This window comes from Heterodontus francisci, chromosome 1 (genome assembly GCF_036365525.1).
Source record: "Heterodontus francisci isolate sHetFra1 chromosome 1, sHetFra1.hap1, whole genome shotgun sequence".
NCBI classification, from domain to species: Eukaryota; Metazoa; Chordata; class Chondrichthyes; order Heterodontiformes; family Heterodontidae; genus Heterodontus; species Heterodontus francisci.
In genome coordinates, this window is record NC_090371.1 from 42,720,132 (window position 1) to 42,744,670 (window position 24,539).

Here is a 24,539-nt window from a genome sequence, read left to right on the forward strand (position 1 = left end):
AGGTAGTTAAGTAGGCATATGGAATTCTTTTTGAATTAGCCAAGACAATATAGAAGTAGGGAGATTATGCTGGAACTATATCAAACATTAGTTGGGCCATAGATTGAGTACTGAGACGTTCTGGTCACCTCACTATGGAAAGGATGTAATTGCACTAGAGGGTACAGAGATTTGCAAGGATGTTGCTAGGACTGGAAAATTACAATTAAAGGAAAGATTGGATAGGCTGGGGTGATTTTCCTTGGAACAGGGGAGACGTGATTACGAGGCGCCTAGACAAAGTGGATAAGAAGGGTCAGTTTACCTTCATGGAGGGGGCACAGATTTAAAGTGGTAGGGTTAGAGGGAAGATATGTTTTTCACCCAGAGGGGGGTGGTCTGGAACTCTCTGCCTGAAAGGGTGGTAGAGGCAGAAAACTTCATTTTTGAAAGATGCCTGGATGTGCACCTGAATTGCCATAACTTGAAGGGCTACAGACCAAATGCTGGAAAGTGGCATTAAGCTGGGTGACTCGATTGGCTGCCACAGACACAATGGGTCAAGTGGACTCTTTCTGTGCTGTAAACTTCCTATGATCAACATGCACTTATTATCTGGTCACAGGATATGGGGGAAATGGATAGCTTGCTTTAGACAATTGTTACACTTGGTTGAGATTGCTGCTCCCTTGCTGTATGGCACCCTCGCTTGATATCTAATATACCTGGTTCTGAATGTAGATATTGAGTGTCTATATTGAAGCATCTTATTTCTAGTCATTTAAACTTAGAAATTTAATTCACAAACATTTAAAAGCTGCTAATTCTTTGTCTACAGTTTGAGCATAGGGGATCTTGAACCCAGACTGATTCAGCATGAACAGCCAGATGTAATGGTTGTAAGTAACTTTCATTAACAATGTTACAGTAATTTCACTTTCTTCATATACTTGAAAGTCATGCAGGCTCATTCTTACAGACATTGAGGATTTTGTTTAGCCTTGAATATTTGCCTGAAGGCTGTCTGTCTCTAACTTGTCACTTATTACTTAATCTCACTACTGCAAGTGTCATAGTGATGTTATAAAATTCTAGTGCAGAAGGGAAATTTGGCCATTTCTCAGATTTGCATTTATATAGTTCCTTTCACAACCACAGGATGTCCAAAACATTTTTCAACCAGTGACAAGCTCTTGAAGTGCTGTCAGTCCTGTAATGTAGGAGTCCTGGACATGGTATCCAGTTTGCAAGCAGCAAAAATGACAATTATCTGATTTTGGTTATATTGAAATAAATAATGACCAGAACATCTTTTACATCCACCTGAAGGCAGATGGGGTTTTGGCTTAATGTCTTGTCTGACAGATGATGGCTTTGACCGTGCAGCATTCACACTGTCAGTAATGCACTGGAGCATTAGCCTAGATTTTTGTCCTCTAGTGGAATTTGAATCTGTAGTCCTGAGGCAAGAATACTACCACAGGCAACTCAGTTTGTCCCATTTCCCATATTCCACATATCCTTAAGTTTCATCTTTGATAGTTACACATTTTTTTTAAAGCTACTATGATTCTGTTTCTACCACTTTCTAATAGGGCATTGCATGTCTCAACTCTGCATAATTTTTTTTTTAAAGCCCTAAATTGTTTGACTTGTGCTAAGCAATGGAAGAGTACTACTTGATTCACACTCTTGGGTAGAGTTGCATTGTTTCCTGTTAATTTCCATAATTTTGCAATATAAATGGAAAGTTTAAGATTTAACTGGGCCCTGTAGAAGGGGGGTAGTGGCAAGATGTTACTCTTGTAAGGGTATTAAAACTCTAATCTAATTGAAGTTTTGAATGGTAACATGTCAAAGATGGTTTTTGAAAGTTGTGATTCTGTGCAGTTTCTTACTACTAATCTTTTCTGTGTAGGATATAACTACCTTGATCCCTGATTTGCAATCCATTATTAATCCCGTAGCTGATTTCACATCAGTTACAGTTCCTGCTGAGGATGCCATTGTTGAGGTGCTGAAATACAGCCAAAAGGACATGGATGCTGCAATTCTGGCTGTAAAGCAAGAGGCAAGTACTAATAGTTTTCAGGGTTCCCTGTTTCCAAGGTACAAGTATGTTTGCTTTAGCTGGAAACTACATTGTTAAAACTGTTTAGTTGGAATTTGAACAAGCTGCAGTTCACTTATTGTTAGACCAGAGTACCAATTCCACAATGGGGAAATTCCTTTACTTTCTAACTCTTGATTAGTGAGCCGTGAGATACATGGTACACAGCAAAGGACTCCTCCAACTTCTTAACTATAGCAGCTAATCTGCACTTGTCACTTGAGCCAATAACTTATTCCATGTGTCAATAACCATCTATGTAAAAAGCTTCTTGGATCAAGTTTTGAGTTGTATGTATGACCCTCTTATTCCCTAACTATCTTGTTCAATGGTCTGTCCACAGTTTATTTTTATTCCTTTAATACTTGAAATCCCCACTCCCAAAAAAAGCCTACACTTTTAAGGCAAAGACCCAGCAGTTCTAGTCCAGTGTTCCTCACCCTCAATGGGAAAGAATCAGAGTATTCCAGATGAGGCTTAACTAGTCTTGTATATACTAGTGTCCTCTCTAAACATTCTAGGGGTACGGTTGTTACTGTACCATAATCAGAGGTGAGGACTAATTCAGATGAGTTTAGATCCCACCACAGCAGTTGGGAACTTAAATTCAATTAAATAAATCTGGAATAAAAAGCTAGTATTGTGAAAGTATTGGTGACCATGAAATTATTGGATTCAGTTTATAGTAAGAAAAAAAAAGTTCACTTTCCCTTGGGGAAGGAAACCTGCCATCCTTACCCAGTCTGCTCTGACTTCAGACCCACAGCAATGTGGTTGACTCAAATAGCCTACTAAGTCACTGTTGTATCGAATCCACTACAAAAAGCTTTAATCCACGTTGACTGTAGGGGTTCAAGAAGGCAGCTCACTACCTCATCGAGGGCAATTGGGGATGGGCAATAAATGCTGGCCTCAGTAATGCCCCCATCCTGTGAGTGAATAAAATTAACTTTCTTTGCCTTCACAATAACCTCTGCACTGCACCTGCAGAAACTTGTGCATTTCAACTGTTGGGTCTCGTTCTCACTCATTTTTAATTCTCTTGGGTGACTTCACTTCTTTGCCCAGCTGCCCTCTAATTTGAGGCCCCTTATTTCCTGGATTATAGAATACATTTACTTTGACATTCTCAACTTTTTAGTGTGAACTGTACATTGTCCTAATTTGAAGGATGTGAAGGAACCTTGAAGGGTTGCAGAAGAGATTTACCAGAGATGAGGGATTTTAGTTACAAAGTTAGATTGGAGAAGCTGGTGGTCTCCTGGGAGCAAAGGAGATTGAGGGGAAATTTGATAGAGGTGTACAAAATTATGACATGAAAAGCTGTGCTCATTAGCTGATGGTACAAGGACTAGGGAACATGGGTTTTAAGATTTGAGAATGTGTATAATTTTAAAGTTCCTTTGTGGTAATGACCTGGAACACACTGCCTGCAAGGGTGGTGGAAGCAGATACTATGGATTATTTCAGAAGGAAGTTGGATGGGCACTTCAAGAGCATACAGGGGCTTGGACTAACTAGATTGCTCTATAGAGCTGGCATGGACTCTATGGGCTACATGACCTCCTTCTGTACCATATAACTGATGCAAGATAGTCACTTATACTTCTGCCTTGTCCTAGGAGTTCACCAGTGTTTGTTTTGTGTTCTTTAATGGTCCTAATGGAGTCTTGTATTGCCTTTAAGCTTTATGGGTAACTGGTAATATTTTAATCTTTTTGATGAATATTTTGACTCTCCTATTTACCCATCACTCCATCCACAGTGACCCAAGTCATAATGCCTGAAGTTATTCTTGGTTTTCAAATGTCTCCATGGCTTGCCATACTTATCTCTGCAATCTCCTCCAGCCTTTCATCCCCTCTTGCATCCTTTGGTTTTGTGCTTCTTCCAAGTTTACAGCAAGTATACGTTCCTTCAAGGCACAAAAACGCCAAAAGTAAAGGCCGTCAACTGTGACTAAGGAAGTTGAGGATTGTATAAGATTAAAAGTTGCCAGAAATAATAGTAAACCTGAAGATTGGGAGGATTTTTGAATACAGCAAAGGAGGCTGTAGAAACTGAGTGAGAATAGAATATGAATATCAGCTAGCAAAAAAATATTAAAAGGACACAAACTTCTACAGCTACATTAAAAAGGAAACATTTGGCTAAGACAAATGTGGGTCCATTACAGGCAGTCAGGACAATTTCTAATGGGGAATAGAGAAATGGCAGAGAAGCTAAATTATTACTTTGTGTCTATCTTTTTACTGAGGAAGATACAAGAAATCTCCCAGAATTGGAGATCCAGGAAATTAGGGGGAAATGAGGAATTGAAGAAAATTAGTAAGATTGTATTGGAGAAATTTAATGGGGCTGAAGGTTGACTAGTCCCAAGGACCTGATATTTTACATCCCAGAGTGTTGAAAGAGGTAGCAATGGAGATAATGGATGCATTGGTGTTCATCATCCCAAATTCTATAGATTCTGGAGTGGTTCCTGCAGATTGGAAGGTCGCAAATGTCACCCCACTATTTAAGAAGGGAGGGAGAGAGAAAATGGAATGACAGACCTGTTGGCCTTTCATCAGTTGTTAGGGGGGAAAATGTTAGAATCTATTCTAAAGGATGTGATGAATGGACACTTGGATAATCTGGGCATCATCGACATGGATTTATGAACGGGAAATCATGTTTGATGAATCTGTTGGAGTTTCTTTGAGGATATTACTAACCGAATTGATAAAGGGCAGTCAGTGGACATGGTATACTTGGATTTTTAGAAGGCTTTTGATAAGTCCCCACAGGAGGTTGGTCAGCAAAATTAAAGCACATGGGATAGGAGGTAATATACTGGTATGGATTAAGGATTGGTTAACAAAAGGCAGAAAACGGTAGGAATAAACGGGTCATTCTTGCATTTAGGCTGTGATTAGTGGGGTACTGCAGGGATCAATGCTTGGGCCCCAGCTGTTCACAATATGTCAATGATTTGGATGTGGGGACCAAATGTAATATTTCCAAGTTTGCCGATGACACAAAACTAGGTGGAAATGTGTGTTGAAGATGCAAAGTAGTTTCAAGGGGATTTGGATAGACTTGGTGATTGGGCAAGAATGTGGCAGATGGAATATAATGTGGAAAAATGTGAGGTTATCCACTTTGGTAGGAGGAATAGATGTGCAGAGTATTTCTTAAATGGTAAGAGCTTAGGAAGTGTAGATGTATAAAGGGACCTGTGTCCTTGTCAATAAGTCACTGAAAGCTAACATGCAGGTGCAGCAAGCAATTAGGAAGGCTCATGGTATTTTGGCCTTTATTGCATGAGGATTTGAGTACAGGAGTAGTGAAGTCTTGCTTTAGTTGTATAGGATCTTGGTTAAACCACACCTGGAATACTTTGTTCAGTTTTGGTCCCCTTATCTTGGGAAGGATTGCCATAGAGGGAGTGCAACGAAGGTTCAGCAGACTTGTTCCTGGGATGGAGGAACTTCTATGAAGAGAGACTGGGGAAACTGGGCCTGTATTCTCCAGAGTTTAAGAATGAGGTGATCTCATTGAAACCTACAAAATACTTAAAGGGATAGACAGGGTAAATGCAGCTAAGATGTGTCCCCTGGTTGGGGAGTCTAGAACCAGGGGACACAATTTCAAAATAAGGGGGAAGTTACTTCGGATAGAAATGAGGAAATTTCTTAGAGGGTTGTGAATCTTTGGAATTTTCTACCCCAGAGGGCTGTGGAAGCTCAGCCATTGAGTATGTTTAAAGCGGAGATTGACAGATTTCTAAATACAAATTACATCAGCAGATATGAGGATAGTATGGCTGGGGGGAGGGGAAGAGAGGCATTATCATATTGAATGGCAGGACAGGCTTGATGGGCTGATTGGCCTACTCCTGCGTTCCTATATTCTCTGTACTGCTAGCTTAAACTAAGCTCTAACCTAGTGAGGCTTGAATCCACAACTTTCTGACCTGCGATTAGGCCAACTGAGCCAAGCTGATAATCATGGCCTCTTATATCTTTTAATTCCTCCTCAACCTACCCTTCTAAACTGTAGAGTTGGAAGTTGTCTAAAATTGTCATGTAGCTAGGGTTGTATTTACTGGAATTTAGAAGATTAAGGATGATTTGATTGCAATTTAAGATGGAGAAACTATTTCTGCTAGTTGGGAGTTATAGGACTAGGGGGGCACGGTCCCAGGAAAAATTGGAGCCAGACCTTTATTGGGAGTAATGTTAGACACTTCACTGGTAAAGTCTGGAACTTTCTGACAAATGGCAATTGATGAATCAACTGCTTTTAAATTTGCGTGGTGCATTTTTAACCAAAGGTATGGGTATGCAGAGTTGGGTCACTGATCAGCATGATCTCATTGAATGGTGGAACAAGCTTGGGTTAAATGGCCCACCCTGGTTTTCTGAGCTCATTCCCTTCACTTCAGAGTGTCTTTTCACTGCATCCTTGCAATACATTTTTCTCTTTTTCCCCCCCCCCCACTGATATGACCAGAATTAATGCTCCACATGGCTTGATTGCCTTGAACCCTTGCTGTAATCTTTGGGATATTGTATATCAACATTTATTGCTTTGGGTGGACATGTGTGTTGGGATGTTTTCAAGTTTCACCTGTAGCAGATTGCAACTTTTTTATTTTCTTTGCTTTATTGTGGTTTCTGGTACATTGATCCACTTTCTTACAATTCATAGGTGACTCAACAGGAAGCAACAACTTTGGAATGGAAACAGAAGTATGAAGAAAGCCTTGTACAATGTGCAGAAATGAAGTAAGGATACCTTTTCATGTATGAGGTTTCCTTGTAATTTTGGATATTGAAAACAAAACTTTTGACAATCCTTGAATGCTAACAATCTTGTATATTATCCCTAGAAAAATTGTTAATGAATATTCTGAGGTGACCTTTCAAATGATGGGTGAGTTTTATTGTTACTTCAAACTCCATATTCTTGGTAGATTTCCTTTTGCAGTTGGAACTTGCGCTAAATTAACAATTTTACCAAGTTTGTAATCATGCAAATTCATGGTACTTCAATCTTTTTGGGAAGATGTAGTTGGTGTGTATTGCCTTATCAAATGGTGAGTCTAAATTGCCTAGAAAATGGCACTTTCATAGATTCTCTTTGACCTTTGAATTTTCAGAAGAATCTGGCAAAAAAAGTGAATTAGCCAAGGCAGAGCTGGCAAAAGTAACAGAAGAAAAACTGCAAGCCTTAAAGGAGCTAAACTCAGTTGAAAAATCATTTTCGGAGTTGTTTAAGCGATTTGAGAAACAGAAGGAAGCACTTGAGGGTTATAAAAAGGTGAGTCTGCTTCAAAAAAGATAATTCAAGGCATTTTTGCAGCCACATCAATCCTATTCAATCATGATCTTGAGCAGCAAATTGAAGGCAGCTTGGAATGCAGCACTGTGTTAAACGGAAAGCTTTTAAAATTAATCATTGGATCAAAAATAGATTGATCTTAGTTGAATAATGTGCCAGGTGAAATATGGTTTGTCATCGCATTCAGTAATTTTTCAGCTCATTGCCATTCAAATACAAGGTTGACTATTTTTAGTCTGGCTTTTGAGACTGAAATGGTTTTATGATGTAATCATGTTAGGCTGGGGAAATCTTTAACCTCCCTCCGAAAAGGCTGTTTTTTTTTTCTCAAGGTGCCTCTGCTAAAATATGTATGGTGAGAAAAAGAAAATGGTAAGAGAAATGATTGAAACAAAAGCTTGCATATCTTGAAGAGCTGCACTAGTGTGAAATTGATCTTGTATAATGTGCTAAAAGCACAGATCCAAACCACTGCAGAACAGTGCAGTGGACTTTGTTTCCCCTTGTGCATGGGTAAAGATCAGCTCAATGCTGTCGAGAGGTGATGAAAGTAACATGAGAAAATATGCTGTGCTTTTACCAAACTACTGCATATCTTTGGTCATTTCCTGCTTGTTCCCATTTATTTTCCTTCAAGCTAGTTGATCTGATATTGCACATGGGAGTTGAGGCTAAATAGTCTTCAGGTGAAATAAGGGTAGAGAAGACTGGACCAAGACTTGTATTTGTAACTGTCCCCTGCTGGTCGCATTCTACCCTATTGTGCATAATTTGCTATAAGAGTTGGAAAGCAAATCCTTTGGCAGTTTAAAGTAGAAAATGTTGAAATATTGGAATCTCTCTACAGTACAGTAATCTGAGCTGTTGGGAAATGCAAAATAGCCACACCAGAACCATTGTGTTTAAGAGTAATGAGTTTAAATAGGTGTTTCTATTACAAATTTAGTCTTGGGAATATCTAATGAGAATTTGATCTGACATGACAATCATTACAGGAGGAGGCCATTTGGCCCTTCAGGTTTATTTCCCTCAGGGGTCTACCCAATTTCCTTTTTGAAATCATAGATCATCTCCCACTTCCACCATCCTCATAGGCAGCAAGTTCCAGGTCATTACCACTCATTACATAAAAGGTTCTTTCTCATCTGCCCTGCATCTTCTGCCCAAACTGGACCATCAGCTAATTGGATCAACTTTTCTTTGACAGGTTTAGATAAGGTAATGACTTGGAAATTACTGCCCAAGAGGGTGCTGGAAGTGGAGGAGCGAGATAAATTATTTCAAAAGGAAATTGGGTGGGTACTTGTGGGGGAAATAAATTTGCAGCTATGGGCATAGAGCAGGTGAATGGGACTGAGATTGTGCTACTGAGAGCTGACATGGACTTGAGACTTTGGGCAATGCGTTGAGTACTCTGACATTGCTTTTAAACCCATACATTATATCTCGTTGCCAGTTCAGAGTGGAAATATCAATTTACCCTTTCAAAACTAAGAACGCTTGGATATCTCCATAATGCCTGGTGACAGCTCTAAATCTGCATTGCACATAATCCAAGGCACCAGTAATTGTCTTAATGGATTACCCACTGGGGCCGAACTAATATAAACTTACAAATTAGAAGCAAGAGTAGGCCACTCGGCCCTTCGTACCTGCTCCACCATTCAATAAGTTCATGGCTGAACTGATTACTCTACCTCTACCTTAAATATTCCAAGACTCTGCTTCCACTGCCTTTTGAAGAAGAGAATTCCAAAGATTCATGACCCTGAGAAAATTTCTCATTTCTGTCTTCAGGGCGACCCCTTTTATTTTTAAACAGTGACTCCTGGTTCTAGATTTTCCCATAGGGGGAAACATCCTTTCCACATCCACCCTGTCAAGACCCTGAGCATCTTGTATTACAATCAAGCTGCCTCTTACTTTTCTAAACTCCAGTGGATACAAGCCTAGCCTGTCCAATCTTTCCTCGTAAGACAGCCTGCCATTTCCAGGTATTCGTCAAGTAAACTTTCTCTGTACTGCCTCCAAAGCATTTACATCCTTCCTTAAAATGAGACCAGCACTCCAGATGTGGTCTCACCAATGCCCTCTATAGCTGAAGCATAACCTCCCTACTTTTGTATTCCATTCCCCTCACAATAAATGATAACATTCTATTAGCTTTCCTAATGCACTGTACCTGCATACTAGCCTTTTTGTGATTTCATGCAGTAGGACACCCAGATCCCTCTGCATCTCAGAACTCTGCAATCTCTCACCATTTAGATAATATGCTTTTTTTTTAATTCTTCCTGCCAAAGTGGATAATTTCACATTTTTCCACATTATACTCCATTTGCCAGGTGTTTGCCCACTCACTTAACCTATCTATATCCCTTTTGCCCCCTTATGTTTTAGTTTAGTTTAGAGATACAGCACTGAAACAGGCCCTTCGGCCCACCGAGTCTGTGCCGACCATCAACCACCCACTTATACTAATCCTACACTAATCCCATATTCCTACCACATCCCCACCTGTCCCTATATTTCCCTACCACCTACCTATACTAGGGGCAATTTATAATGGCCAATTTACCTACCAACCTGCAAGTCTTTTGGCTTGTGGGAGGAAACCGGAGCACCCGGAGGAAACCCACGCAGACACAGGGAGAACTTGCAAACTCCACACAGGCAGTGCCCAGAATTGAACCCGGGTCGCTGGAGCTGTGAGGCGGCGGTGCTAACCACTGCGCCACTGTGCCTCTTCACAAGTTACTTTCCTCCTCTTTGTCATCAGCAAATTTAGCAACCATACCTTCGGTCCCTTCATCTAAGTCATTTATATAAATTGTAAAAAGTTGAGGCCGCAGCACAAATCCCTGTGGCACACCACTCATTACATCTTGCCAACCAGAAAATGACCCATTTATGCCTACTGTTTCCTGTTGGTTAACAAATCTTTTATCCATGCCAATGTTGCCCCTTACACAATAACCTTTTTTGATGTGGCACCTTATCAATCAATGCCTTTTGGAAATCGAAGTACAATATATCCACCAGTTCCCCTTTTATCCATAGCACATGTAACTCCCTCAAAGAAGTCCAATAAATTGGTTTAAATATAGTTTCCTTTTAACAAATCCATGTTGACTCTGCCTGATTTTTTTTTTTGTTTCTAAATGCCCTGCTATATGGTCTTTAATAGCTTCTAACCTTTCCCCTAAGACAGATGTTAAGCTAACTGGCCTGCAGTTTCCTGCTTTTGTCTCCTTTTTATTTTCAATAAAGGAGTTGCATTTGCTATTTTCCAATCTAATGGAACCTTCCCCAAATCTAGCAAATTTTGGGAAATTAAAACTAACCCATCAACTATCTCTGCAGCCACTTCTCACCACCTAGGATGAAGTCCATTGGGAGCCAGGGACTTGTCAGACTGCAGCTCCAACAATTTGATCAGTACCACTTCTCTGGTGATCGTATTTTTCTTGAGTTCCTCCCTCCCTTCCATTTCTTGACTCTCAGTTAATACTGGGATGTTACTTGTATCCTCAGTAGTGAAGACTGATGCAAAATACCTGTTCAATTCATTGCCATCTCTTTATTATCCATTATTAATTCCCCAGATACACTCTATATAGGACCGATGTTCACTTTGTTAACACTTTAAAAAAAAAAATAAATAAATAAATATCTATAGAAACTCTTACTATCTGTCTTTGATTCTAGCTGGCTTTTTTTTTTTACTCTAATTTTACCTTCCTTATCAATCTTTGTCATTCTTCGTTGTTATATTCTGTCCAATCCTCTGACCTGCCACCCATCGTTGTGCAATAATAGTATCAAACTTAAAGAAAAAGCCTATCTTTAATTGTTTTAGTTAACTACAGATGGCAGATCCCACCCTTGGAATTTTTTCTTTTTTGTTGAAATGTATCTATCATGCATGTTAATCATAACCAGATTTTATTAGTGCCCCATAAACAAAAGCAATCAATCCCATTGTTCCTTTTCCAAATACAGTTCCGGTTTCTAAAGATCTGTACCTGTAGATCTTCACTTCCCAAAGCCTATCACTTTATTTGTCTACATTAGTTGCATTTGCCACAAATGTAGACTGCCCAAATAGCTTGTGGCCTCTTGCATTCTTGAGGTTCCAGTCAGCTAAGTTTTTTTTTTTTAATTTCTTTGTCCTTTAGTGACTGGACCCAATGTGTAGGAACTGCAGTATGGCACCACTGATATTCAAGTCAGTTGACTAATTGCCATCGGGCACGTGAATTGATAGTTTTTTCAAATTCTGTTTAGAATGAAGAGTCTCTAAAGAAATGTGCTCAGGATTATCTTGCAAGAATTAAAAAGGAAGAGCAGAGGTACCAGGCTCTGAAAGTTCATGCTGAAGAAAAACTGAATCAGTGAGTATTCTTTTCAATGGTTCTGTAGCCTCAATATTGAAATTTCATTGAGCCAGAATGTTTGTTTTTTTTTTAAATGTGAAGTTGACTATCTGTTAAATGTCCACAAAACCAGAAGAAAATTTGGGGTAACAGGCTAAATAAATTGGTAGTCATTGACCGCATAGACTGAGGTCATTCAACCCATCAAGTCCATGGAGCAGTCCAGTCAGTCCCACTCCCTTGCTCAATTGCTGAGGCCCTGTAAATTTATTTCCTTTTGAAATCATTGTGCTTCCACCACCCTTTTGGAAAGTGAGTTCCAGGTCCCTACCACTTGCTGCGTTGTGAGGGAAAAAAAAGTTCTTCATTTTTTTTTTCCTGCTGCATCTCCTTGCCCAAACCTTTTTTTAAATCTGCGTCCCCTTGTCCTGGTACCATCAGTTAATAGAAAGTTTTTCTTGTCTAACTTACTTAAACCTGTCAATCTTGTACACTTCTATCAAATCTCCCCTCAAATCTTTTTGCTTCAAGGACTATTCCAGCTTTTCTAAAAGCAAAATACTGCGGATGCTGGAAAGCTGGAACAAAAACAAGAAATGCTGGATTCACTCAGCAGGTCTGGCAGCATCTGTGGAAAGAGAAGCAGAGTTAACGTTTCGGGTCAGTGACCCTTCTTCGGAACTGGCCAGTTCCGAAGAAGGGTCACTGACCCGAAACGTTAACTCTGCTTCTCTTTCCACAGATGCTGCCAGACCTGCTGAGTGAATCCAGCATTTCTTGTTTTTGTTCCAGCTTTTCTAACCTAACTTTGTAACATCCCTCCTCCCTGGAACCATTCTGGTAAACCACCTCTGCACCCATTCAAGGACCCTCACATCCTTGCTAAAGTGTGGTGACCAGAGCTTTATAAAAGTTCATGCCTTCCCTGATTTTTACTCTGGCTCTATGAAGCCCAACATCCAGAGTTAACATTTCAGGTCAGTGAGCCTTCAACATCAAAATATTCCATCCTCTACCAATGTAGGCCAACTTTACTTTTCACCTAAATCAGTTGTACCTAAACTAAGTGCTTGATTCTGCCAGACATGGAAAGTGTTCAGTTTCCTGCTTTTTATTATTTTTGCAGCTGCATGTTGAACTCATAATAAAACTGCAGTGCAACTGATGTGGTTGACTCTTAACTGCCCTCTAAAATGGTCGAGCAAGCCATGTGGTTCTATCAAACATCTATAGAAAATTTGAAATAAGGAAACTGGCCAGATTTCCCAAATAGCACTGCAGGTGCATCTACACCACATGGACTGCAGTGGTTCAAGAAGATGGCTCTCCACCATTTTTTTAAGGGTAATTTAAGGATAGGTAATTAAATACTGGCCTTGCCCAAATCCCATGAACAAATTTTAAAGTCTAGGCTGAGAACGTCTAGTTCCTAGGGAATTAGAGGCATTTAACCATCTGCTATTCAATTGGGTACAAGATCCCATGGCACTATTGGTAGTTGTCTTCTATTTAAAGCAATGCCATTTGGTCTTAAGCTGTTTACTCAATTTGTACAGTCAGATCTTAATGTAGTTACCATTTTTTAAAATTCATGCATGAACTTGGCTTTTATTCCCTTGGTTAGGTGATCTAATTGATCCTTGTACAAATGACAAGGGACTTGATAGATTAGTGAATAAAAAACCCTTAAAGTGGAAGTCAAATTTTCCCCACTGCCCTCTGCTGGTTGTAGATGCTGTCAATTGAAATTTGAGATTCTGATTTTTATTGGCCAAGTAGTATTGAGGGATATGAAGTAGAAGTACAGGTCAACTATGATCTAATTAAATGACTAGCAAATTTCTGTTCCTAGTGACAGGCTTGTTGCTGTAATGTGGATACTGTGAAGCATGAGATATATAACAAATTGGATTTTAGTAGTGGCATTTGTTAATAAATAGCTAACCTTTTTCTTTTCCTGAAAAGAGCAAATGAAGAGATTGCACAAGTACGTAACAAGTACAAGGCAGAGATTGCTGCTCTCCAGGCTCATCTGCGCAAGGAGCAAATGAAAGCCAATTCCATGGAAAGGAGTGTGGAAGAAAAGGCAAGCTGACTAAATTTGATGCAGATTCTTTTACTCAGTCTTTGTAGATCTGTATCTTCAGGTATTCAAGGTTCATTTTCCACAACTACATATCCCACCTCCCAATAAATCCAGATGAATATAGTCGAGGCCATTTAGTGAACACTTTTTTCAAAAAGTAAAACCATCACTTTCTACTCTTTTTTTTTTTCCAACTGTTTTTGAATATTCCTCCCTGCTATTTTTTCAAAAGCTGCTTATTGAATTTTCTTACTGACATCTGATTTAACTGCTGGTGACCTGAGTCTATATTCTCTTGGCTTGCCTTTTTTAAATATTGCAGGTTTTGTCTTTCAGATAGTGTTTTTTTTTTTTACCTTGTACTTTAAGTCTCACCCCTGTCCCTGGGCTGAAGAGCTCTAGTTTACCGAACCTATCCTCAGCTCTGAAAATCAACTCTGCCTCTAGAACTTAAATGTCATTTGAGCTGACTAAACTGGACACTGTAGTCTATATAAGCTGACTTGAACATTAGGTCCATCAATCTCCTAACAATCATGTGTGCTTATTCTTCTACCAACCTTTACATATTTACTTATTTGGCCCCAATTCTTCCAGTGAAAGGTTTTCCATGCAATGTATTGAGTAGAGGATGAATATCTGTCTCTTTTTGGTTTAAGCCTGATTCAGGAAGGTGGATATTTTCACATGGATTTTAAAGCCAAATATCAATTTTAAATTTCTATTTTCTCATTGAATCCTACTTAAATCTTTAAATCATCCTCCTGACACTAGGTGCTGTGGAATGACCAGTTTCTGCAGTGTGATCTAGAATTGGGCACCATCTATTTCAGGTGTATAAATGCTGCCATCCATATGCAAGAATCTGTTGCTCAAGACATTGAAATACACTATGGATTTCCAAAAATTGGAGCAAGACCCCACTTCAAAGTCCTAACCATTTCATGCAATAAAACCATTTACCACATAACTTGCAGATTTGAAGTAGGTATATGCCATTATATGCCATTGTTGTGGCCAGTCATAATTTTTGAACATGGAGCAGGTGTTGGCCATTTTAGGCTCTCGAGCCTGTTCTGCCATTCAATGAGATTATGGCTGATCTGTAACCTAACTCCATGTACCTGCCTTTGCCCCACATGCCTTAATATCTGCAGTTGATAAATCATCAATCTCTGATTTTAAAATTTAATAATTGAGAAATATCAGTTGCTGTTTGCAAAAGAGCTCCAAGCTTCAACCACCCTTTGTGTAGAAATGTATTCTAATTTCAAAGGACTGGCTCTAATTTTTAGATTATGCCCCAGTCCTGGACTCCTTATGCTGATAGGGTAAATAGAGGAAGCTATTTCTTAACTTTGATTTTAAATAACTCCTTTTAACTGTCTAAATTTCAGAATACAACCCTAGTTTGTGTAATCTCCTTGGAACCAAGGCATCATTCTTGTAAATCTATGTTGCACTCCAAGGCTATGTATCCTTCCCAAGGTGTAGTTTCCATGAACTGCTCACAGTACTCTGGGTGTGGTCTAACCATGGCTTTATATAGCTGAAGCATGACTTCTACCCCCTGATTTCTAGTTCTGAGGCTATAAAGTCCAACATTCTATTTCTGGACATTTTAATGACTCATGTACCTGCTTCTCTCCTATTTCTAGCATTACACCATTTAAAGTACCCTATTCTATCAAAAGAACAAAAATGCACAGCACAGGAACAGGCCATTCAGCCCTCCAAGCCTGCCTGCCTAAACTTAAAACCTTCTGCACTTCCGGGGTCCGTATCCCTCTATTAGCATCCTATTCATGTATTTGTCAAGGTGCCTCTTAAACGTCTCTATGGTACCTGCTTCCACCACCTCCCCCGGCAACAAGTTCCAGGCACTCGCCACCCTCTGTGTAAAGAACTTGCCTCGCACATCCCCTCTAAACTTTGCCCCTCTCACCTTAAACCTATGTCCCCTAGTAACTGACTCTTCCACCCTGGGAAAAAGCTTCTGACTATCCACTCTGTCCATGCTGCTTATAACTTTGTAAACCTCTATCATGTCACCCCTCCACCTCCGTCGTTCCAGTGAAAACAATCCAAGTTTATCCAACCTCTCCTCATAGCTAATACCCTCCAGACCAGGCAACATCCTGGTAAACCTCTTCTGTACCCTCTCCAAAGCCTCCACGTCCTTCTGGTAGTGTGGCGACCAGAATTGCACGCAATATTGTAAGTGTGGCCTAACTAAAGTTCTGTACAGCTGCAGCATAACTTGCCTATTTTTATATTCTATGCCCTGACCGATGAAGGCAAGCATGCCGTATGCCGCCTTGACTACCTTTTATCCACCTGTGTTGCCACTTTCAGTCACCTGTGGACCTGTACGCCCAGATCTCTCTGCCTTGCGGAACACCACCAGTCACATTTCCCCCCCCCCCCCCCCCCCCCCCCCCCCATTCAGAAAAGCACCCTTCCACTGCTGCCCTCTGTCTTCTTTGACCAACCCAGTTCTGTATCCATCTTGCCAGCTCTCCTCTGATCCCATGTGACTTCACCTTTTGTATCAGTCTGCCATGAGGGACCTTGTCAAAGGCTTTACTGAAGTCCATATAGATAACATCCACTGCCCTTCCTTCATCAATCATCTTTGTCACTTCCTCAAAAAACTCAATCAAATTAGTGAGACACGACCTCCCCTTCACAAAACCATGCTGTCTCTCGCAAATAAGTTCCTTTTGTTTACAAATGGAATTTCCCTACCACTGACGTAAGGCTCACCGGCCTATAATTTCCTGGATTATCCTTGCTACCCTTCTTAAACAAAGGAACAATATTGGCTATTCTCCAGTCCTCTGGGACCTCACCTGTAGCCAATGAGGATGCAAAGATTTCTGTCAAGGCCCCAGCAATTTCTTCCCTTGCCTCCCTCAGTATTCTGGGGTAGATCCCATCAGGTCATGGGGACCTATCTACCTTAATGCTTTGCAAGACACCAACACCACCTCCTTTTTGATAATGAGATGACTGAGACTATCTGCACTCCCTTCCCTAGGCTCATCATCCACCAAGTCCTTCTCCTTGGTGAATACTGATGCAAAGTACTCATTTAGCACCTCACCCATTTCCTCTGGCTCCACGCATAGATTCCCATCTCTGTCCTTGAGTGGGCCAACCCTTTCCCTGCTTACCCTCTTGCTCTTGAAATATGTATAAAAAGCCTTGGGATTTTCCTTAATCCTGTTTGCATATGACTTTTCATGACCCCTTTAAGCCCTCCTGACTCCTTGCTTAAGTTCCTTCCGACTGTCTTTATATTCCTCAAGGGATTCGTCTGTTTCCAGCCCTTAGGAATGCTTTTTTTCTTTTTGACAAGGCTAACAATTTCCCGTGTTATCCAAGGTTCCCGAAACTTGCCAAACTTATCCTTCTTCCTCACAGGAACATGCTGGTCCTGGATTCTAATCAACTGACGTTTGAAAGACTCCCACATGTCAGATGTTGATTTACCTCAAACAGCCGCCCCCAGTCTAAATTCTTCAGTTCCTGCCTAATATTATAATTAGCCTTCCCCCAATTTAGCACCTTCACCTGAGGACTACTCTTATCCTTACCCACAAGTACCTTTAAAACTTATGGAATTATGGTCACTGTTCCTGAAATGCTCCCCTACTGAAACTTCAACTACCTGGCCGGGCTCATTCCTCAATACCAGGTCCAGAATGGCCCCATCCCTAGTTGGAGTATCTACGTATTGTTTCAAGAAGCCCTCCTGGATGCTCCTTACAAATTCTGCCCCATCCAAGCCCCTAGCACTAAGTGAGTCCCAGTCAATGTGGGGGAAGTTAAAATCACCCACCACTACAACCCTGCTACCTTTACATCTTTCCAAAATCTGTCCACATGTCTGCTCCTCTACCTCCTGCTGGCTGTTGGGAGGCCTGTAGTAAACCCCCAACATTGTGACTGCACCCTTCCTATTCCTGAGCTCCACCCATATTGCCTCGCTGTATGACCCGTCCAAGGTGTCCTCCTGCAGTACAGCTGTGATATTCTCATTAACCAGTAATGCAACTCCCCCACCCCTTTTACATCCCCCCCCCCTCTATCCCTCCTGAAGCTTCTAAAACCTGGAACATTTAGCTGCCAATCCTGTCCTTCCCTCAACCAAGTCTCTAATAGCAACAACATCATAGTTCCAAGTACTAATCCAAGCTCTCAGTTCATCTGTCTTGCCTGTTATACTTCTTGCATTGAAACAAATGCACTTCAGACCACCAGTCCTGCTGTTCTCTGCAACATCTCCCTGCCTGCTCGTCCTCTTAGTTTTGCTGGCCTTATTTACTAGTTCCCCTTCATTTATTTCACTAGCTGTCCTACTGGTCTGGTTCCCACCCCCCTGCCACACTAGTTTAAACCCTCCCGAGTGACGCTAGCAAACCTCACAGCCAGGATATTCGTGCCCCTCCAGTTTAGATGCAACACGTCCTTCTTGTACAGGTCCCATCTGTCCCTGAAGAGATCCCAATGGTCCAGATATCTGAAACCCTCCCTTCTACACCAGCTGTTCAGCCACGTGTTTAGCTGCACTATCTTCCTATTTCTAGCCTCACTGGCACATGGCACAGGGAGTAATCCCCAGATTACAACCCTAGAGGTCCTTTAGTTAGTTAGTTAGAGATACAGCACTGAAACAGGCCCTTCGGCCCACTGAGTCTGTGCCGACCATCAACCACCCAATTATACTAATCCTACACTAATTCCATATTTCTACCACACCCCCACCTGTCCCTATATTTCCCTACCACCTCCCTTTACTAGGGGCAATTTATAATGGCCAATTTACCTATCAACCTGCAAGTCTTTGGCTGTGGGAGGAAACCGGAGCACCCGGATGAAACCCACGCAGACACAGGGAGAACTTGCAAACTCCACACAGGCAGTACCCAGAATTGAACCCGGGTCACTAGAGCTGTGAGGCTGCGGTGCTAACCACTGCCGCCCAACAGGTCCTGTTTTTTTTAACTTTCTACCAAACATCCCCCTGCAGGACCTCGTCACTCTTCCTGCCTAAGTCGTTGGTACCGATGTTTACCACAACCTCTGGCTGTTCACCCTCCCCCTTCCGAATTCCCCCTGTCCGTTCAGAAACATCCTTGACCCTGGCACCAGGGAGGCAGCATACCATCCTGGAGTCTCTTTCACGTCCACAGAAGCGCCTATCTGTGCCCCTGACTATAGAGTCCCCTATAACTATTGCTCTTCTGTGCTTTGTCCCTCCCTGCTGAACAACAGTGCCGGCTGTGGTGCCACTGCTCTGGCTGCTGCTGTTTTCCCCTGATAGGCCATCCCACCCAACAGTATCCAAAACTGTACCTTTGTTTGTTCTAGAGTGGATGACTTCACAGTTATCGACATTGAAACCCATTTGTCACAATATTGGCCATTCACTTCCCTTTAATCAATTTTAATTTTGCTTCCATCTAAACTGCTTACTAAGTTGAGTGGCATGGACAGAGTGGATAGTCAGAAGCTTTTTCCCAGGTTGTAAGAATCTGTTACTAGGGGACGTAGGTTTAAGGTGTGAGGGGATGTGTGAGGCCATTTCCGCACCCCCCCCCCCCCCCCCCCCCCCCCCCCCCCCCAGAGGGTGGGGAGTGCCTGGAACTTGCTGCTGGGGGAGGTGGTGGAAGTGGGTACAATAGCGACGTTTAAGAGGCATCTTGACAAATACACGAATAGGATGGGGATAGAGGGATATGGACCCCAGAAGTTTTAGTTTAGACAGGCATCCAGATGGCGCAGGTTTGGAGGGCCAAATGGCCTGTTCCTGTGCTGTACTGTTTGTTCTTGGCTTACAATATTGCTTATCTTTGTCCTCTGGCAAATTTGTAATAGTTGAGGCCCCAACGCATCTTTGCAGGAAAATAGTCATGTTGCAAATTTGAGAACCTACCCATTATCCCTATTGTCACCTGATGCTTAGCCAATTTCCTAACTATAGACTGTTTATTATAGACTTTATAGAGAGATACAGCACTGAAACAGGCCCTTTGACCCACCAAGTCTCTGCCGACCAACAACTACCCATTTATAATAATCCTACACTAATCCCATATTCCCTACCACATCCCCACCACCTACCTGACTAGGGGCAATTTACAATGGCCAATTTACCTATCAACCTATAAGTCTTTGGCATGTGGGAGGAAACTGGAGCACCCGGCAGAAACCCACATGGTCAGAGGGAGAATTTGAAAACTCCGCACAGGCAGTACCCAGAACTGAACCTGGGTCGCTGGAGCTGTGAGGCTGCGGTGCTAACCACTGCTGCCCAAAACTAGGTCAATAGTTTGCCTTCAATTCCTTGAATTTCAACTTTAGCTAACAGTCTCTTATGAGGGACTTTGTCAAATGACTTCTGGAAGCCATACAAATAACACATTCCCCTGTCCACTATTTCAGTCATCTCTTCAGAAACATTCTCCAGCAACAATTCATTGTAATTATTACTTGTTGAAATTAAATGTGGCATGCTAATTATTCATAACTTTCTTTTTTTTTAAAAAAAATATTTAAATCTGTGCAAGAAAGTTTAAAATGCTATGGATTCAATTGTAAGTGTTTTTGCTGAACTGCAGTAGTTAGACAAGATCAATGATCCTGCTTGTTAGATCTTTCTCCAAGAGAAAATCTAACCATCTCCCTTGACATTCAATAGCATTACAATTGCTGAATCCCCCCACTATCAACATCCTGGGTCAGTTACCATTGACCAGAAACTGAACTGGAGCAGCCATATAAATACTCTGGCTACAAGAGCAAGTCAAAGGCTAGGAATCCTGTGGCAGGTAACTCACCACCTGACTCCCCAAAGCCTGTCCACCATCTTACAAGGCACAAGTCAGGAGTGTGATGGAATACTCTCCACTTTCCTGGATGGGATGCAGCTCCAACAACACAAGAAGCTCCACCATCCAGGACAACGCAGCCTGCTTGATTAGCACCCCATCCACAAACATTCGCTCCCTCCACCAACGCATAGTGGCAGCAGGGTGTATCATCTACAAGATGCACTGCAGCAACGCACCAAGGCTCCTTAGGCAGCACCTTCCAAACCTGTGACCTCTACCACCTTGAAGGACAAGGGCAGCAGATGTATGGAGACACCACCTGCAGGCTCCCCTCCAAGCCTCACCATCCTGACTTGAAACTATATCGCTGGGTCAAAATCCTAGAACTCTCTTCCTAACAGCACTGCAGTTGTACCTACTCCACATGGACAGCAGTGGTTCAAGACCGCTTACCACCACCTTCAGGGGAAATTGGGGATGGGAAATAAATGCTGGTCTGGCCAGCAATGCCCATAAATATGTTCAATACAAAATCAGTTGGCCACTTGCCAAATTAAATCTTTACAGAGCAAAAACAAGCAGCAGTAGCAAAGTGATTAAGTTATCCATAGCTCATTGTGCAAACTTCCAAAATGATGGAGATTTGTTTGGCAGAGGACTGTCCAGGACAGTCTACAGTTTCAAGAGTTGCACAATATCCAACTGGTGTAAATTTTGGAACATTCATAAGATAATGGCAGGCATTTTTTTAATCTGCAAAAAAATAAAGGGGAAGCATTGAAAAAGTCCAGCTTTTGACGAAATACAAAACTTTAAGGCCCCTGATAAGCAAACTGCTGATAATTGTCTGGCAATGGGAGTAAATTTGAAGTGATCAACTTAAAGCATTTGTGATTTTTTTTTGGTGAATTTGGAAAAGTCAGTGATGTCACTAGTTTGGGGTTACCATAGCCTTTGGCCTTATCAGCCGAAAGAAAATAGAAGTGCTGTACCAATTGCAGCCCTGAGAAAATTAGTCCACTGCAGATCAGCATTGAGGCTGCGATCAATGCTGTGGAACTGTTTATTTATCCAGGTAACATTGTCTGATGCCACTATCAACATAGACATAAACAATCGACCTGTCCAAGGCTCCTTTTGGTCACCTTTTTGAAGCATGTCTGGTGAAAGCATTACTACGTGTCTCTACAAAAATTAAAGTGTACAGAGCAGTTGTCATCACCCTCTTGCATGGGTCAGAATCATGTTTGTTGTACAGAAAACAAATGTGATGGCTGCAGCACTTCCATCAATGCTGTCTTTTGATCCATGGTTAAGATCAGATAGCAGGACTACATTACAAATGAAGGCTTTAACCAAGCTGATATGTCCAGCATTGAATGCATTTTCACAACACCAATTGTGCTGGGCAGGGCAGGACGTGCCACAAGCTGTGCTTTATGGTGAACTTTGCTCCAGTAAGATTTAGGTGCACATTGCGAAAACTCTTAAGACCATATCTGTGGCTGACATTGACCAACAGGTGTGGGAGCAGGAGGCTGCCCTCAGACAACTGGCACAACAGGAAAACTGGGAAAGCAGTCGACAAGTTTGAATCAGATGCAGGGCTGCTGAAGACCAGCGCAGGCAACAAAAGTTTGCTAGTAACCAAGCCCCTCCAAACCAGGAATTCTTGTCCACCAACTGCTAAAGAGCCAACAGATCAAGAATTGGCCTCTTCAGTCACTGACAATCATGCCAACTACCACAGACAAGTTTTCCAGTGATCTTCACCTGTGAAGAATCTGCCATCAGTCTAGGGTTACTAAGTCTAGTGACGCTGAACTAGTAACCCAGAAGCCTGGGATTAATAAAACAAATTCAGATTTGATCATAAGAGGGTTTGAATTCTAAGAAATCTAGTATCTAAGTAATAGTATAGTTAAAAACACAATTGGTTAATTTTCTTTAGGGCAAGAAACCATGTAACTCCAGTCTAGTCAGTGGAGTTGACTGTAACTGCTGAGCAGTTTTCTTGGTGATTTTTGTCAGTTGAAGATGGCAACTATCATGGGGGGTGGGTGGAATGGGGGAAACTAGAATGGGCAATAAATGCTAACCTTGCCTACATCTCAATGCATTATCAATGGATGCAGCCATTTAAATATAATGAGCTGAAGAAATCTTAACCTTAAAGGACATCTGTTGGGAAACTCTCTGGGTTATCAGGATATTTTTCATTAGCAGTCACCTTTTTGATTTGTCAATTGTCTAGAAGTTTGTACTATTTTAAGTACAAGTTGTTGGATGGGGACAGTGCAGTAGGTAATCATCTGATTATCTGGCATTTTATAATAAACCTAACTCTCATCTCATCTCTTCTACAGACTAAAGAAAATGTAGAACTGTCAAAAATCTGTGATGAACTAATTTCCAAGATGGAGAAGATCTGATTTTCCTCATCCAACTTGTAAAAACTAATGCATCCTGTACTACTTTGATCTCAACTATTTTTCCTTTTTTTGTATGACCGAGTATGTTTTATATGTTGCTAGTGACAAATAAAGTTCAATATTAGAAATTTGCCATAAGTGTGTATAAGATTTTCTGGTAACCTTTTGATATCTTGATCAAGTCCCAAAATGTTAATCTCCAAGGTTAGTTTAAATATTTTTTAAAAATTCTTTACCCAAATCCATGTCTCTTTTTGAACAGTTGGGGAATACCTGGACGTCTGTGATCTGCATGTCATTAGAAGTCGAACCTCCTGCGTGTGACTGATTGTATTTTAACAAGATTAAATGTTCGTTTGTACTCCACTTGCAATAAGGAGGCCTTACTTGCCCTATTTAGTATTACAATTTCCTTCACACCAGCATTCTTTGCTTTAGCTAATGGATTTTTTGTGTATATTGCTTTGAATAAAACTTTCTTGTCAATATCTTTCAAATGTATTTTAAATCTGTCCACTCATGTAACCTTACCCAATATTTTGGGTTTGCCATTGAGTGAGTTTATAGACCTCGTGATTAAACTGTAGCTTAAGCCTTGCTAATCTTTCCTTTGATTGTTCTCTCCAATCAATTTTGGTAATATTTTCAATGGCGTAAAAGAACTTTCCTTTTTGGAAAACTTTTCACATCCATGACATGCTAAAGCACTGAATAATTATACAATAACAGAACAAAAAACTGTCTGTGCTGGTACTTTTAAGACTTATCCAATTAGTCCCACAGCCCTGCAAATATATAATCACATTGATTATCCAAAGGTATTGAGGGATGTGAGGCAAAGGCAGGTATCTGGTTAAGTTGCTGATCTGCCATGATCACATTGAATGGTGGCACAGCCTTGAAGGGCTACTCCTGCTCCTTGGTATGTGGAGAAGAGGGAAATTTGAGGGATTTCTTTTAATTAAAAAATACCTCTGAGGTTTTGATGGCTTCTCTTTACGCTGACGGATAATGCCCTGAATTGGACATATTATGGCAGATGTGGCCTGACCTGCTTACAAAGTTATGCTAAACATTTATAATTTTTTGATCTTCTGCCTACCTATGGAACACCTAACATTTTACAGTTTTTGCCTATTACCCTGTTTCGGAAGAGTAATACATACACTGACCCCCCCCCCCCCCCCCCCCCCCCCACAACCCACCCAGAATTGACAAGTGCCAGTTAAGTACTGGGTAATGGTCACCTCATGCAAAAGAGGTGCTTTATCTTCAATTGCTCCACCATCAGTCACTTTACAGCAAGGGAGGAGGCCATTGGGTCCATAGACTCCATGCCAGCTCTCTGCAAAGTAATCCAGTCAGTCCTACTCCCTGGCTCTTTTTTGT

The 24,539-nt window shown here is 41.3% G+C and overlaps 1 protein-coding gene across 3 annotated transcripts in view; it reads left to right on the forward strand.

Annotated features, from left to right (window-relative positions):
* The window catches only part of tacc3 (transforming, acidic coiled-coil containing protein 3), an 84,368-nt gene extending 60,621 nt beyond the window's left edge, over positions 1 to 23,747 (forward strand). For all 3 annotated transcript variants that reach the window (XM_068029667.1, XM_068029672.1, XM_068029681.1), the window contains exons 10-17: positions 818 to 878; positions 1,898 to 2,050; positions 6,785 to 6,861; positions 6,966 to 7,009; positions 7,236 to 7,396; positions 11,705 to 11,811; positions 13,759 to 13,879; positions 23,085 to 23,747. In XM_068029667.1, coding sequence (XP_067885768.1) covers positions 818 to 878; positions 1,898 to 2,050; positions 6,785 to 6,861; positions 6,966 to 7,009; positions 7,236 to 7,396; positions 11,705 to 11,811; positions 13,759 to 13,879; positions 23,085 to 23,150 — 790 coding nt within the window. In that variant the 3' untranslated portion in view covers positions 23,151 to 23,747. The remainder of the gene's footprint in view (positions 1 to 817; positions 879 to 1,897; positions 2,051 to 6,784; positions 6,862 to 6,965; positions 7,010 to 7,235; positions 7,397 to 11,704; positions 11,812 to 13,758; positions 13,880 to 23,084) is intronic.
* The last annotated feature ends 792 nt before the right edge of the window (positions 23,748 to 24,539 follow it).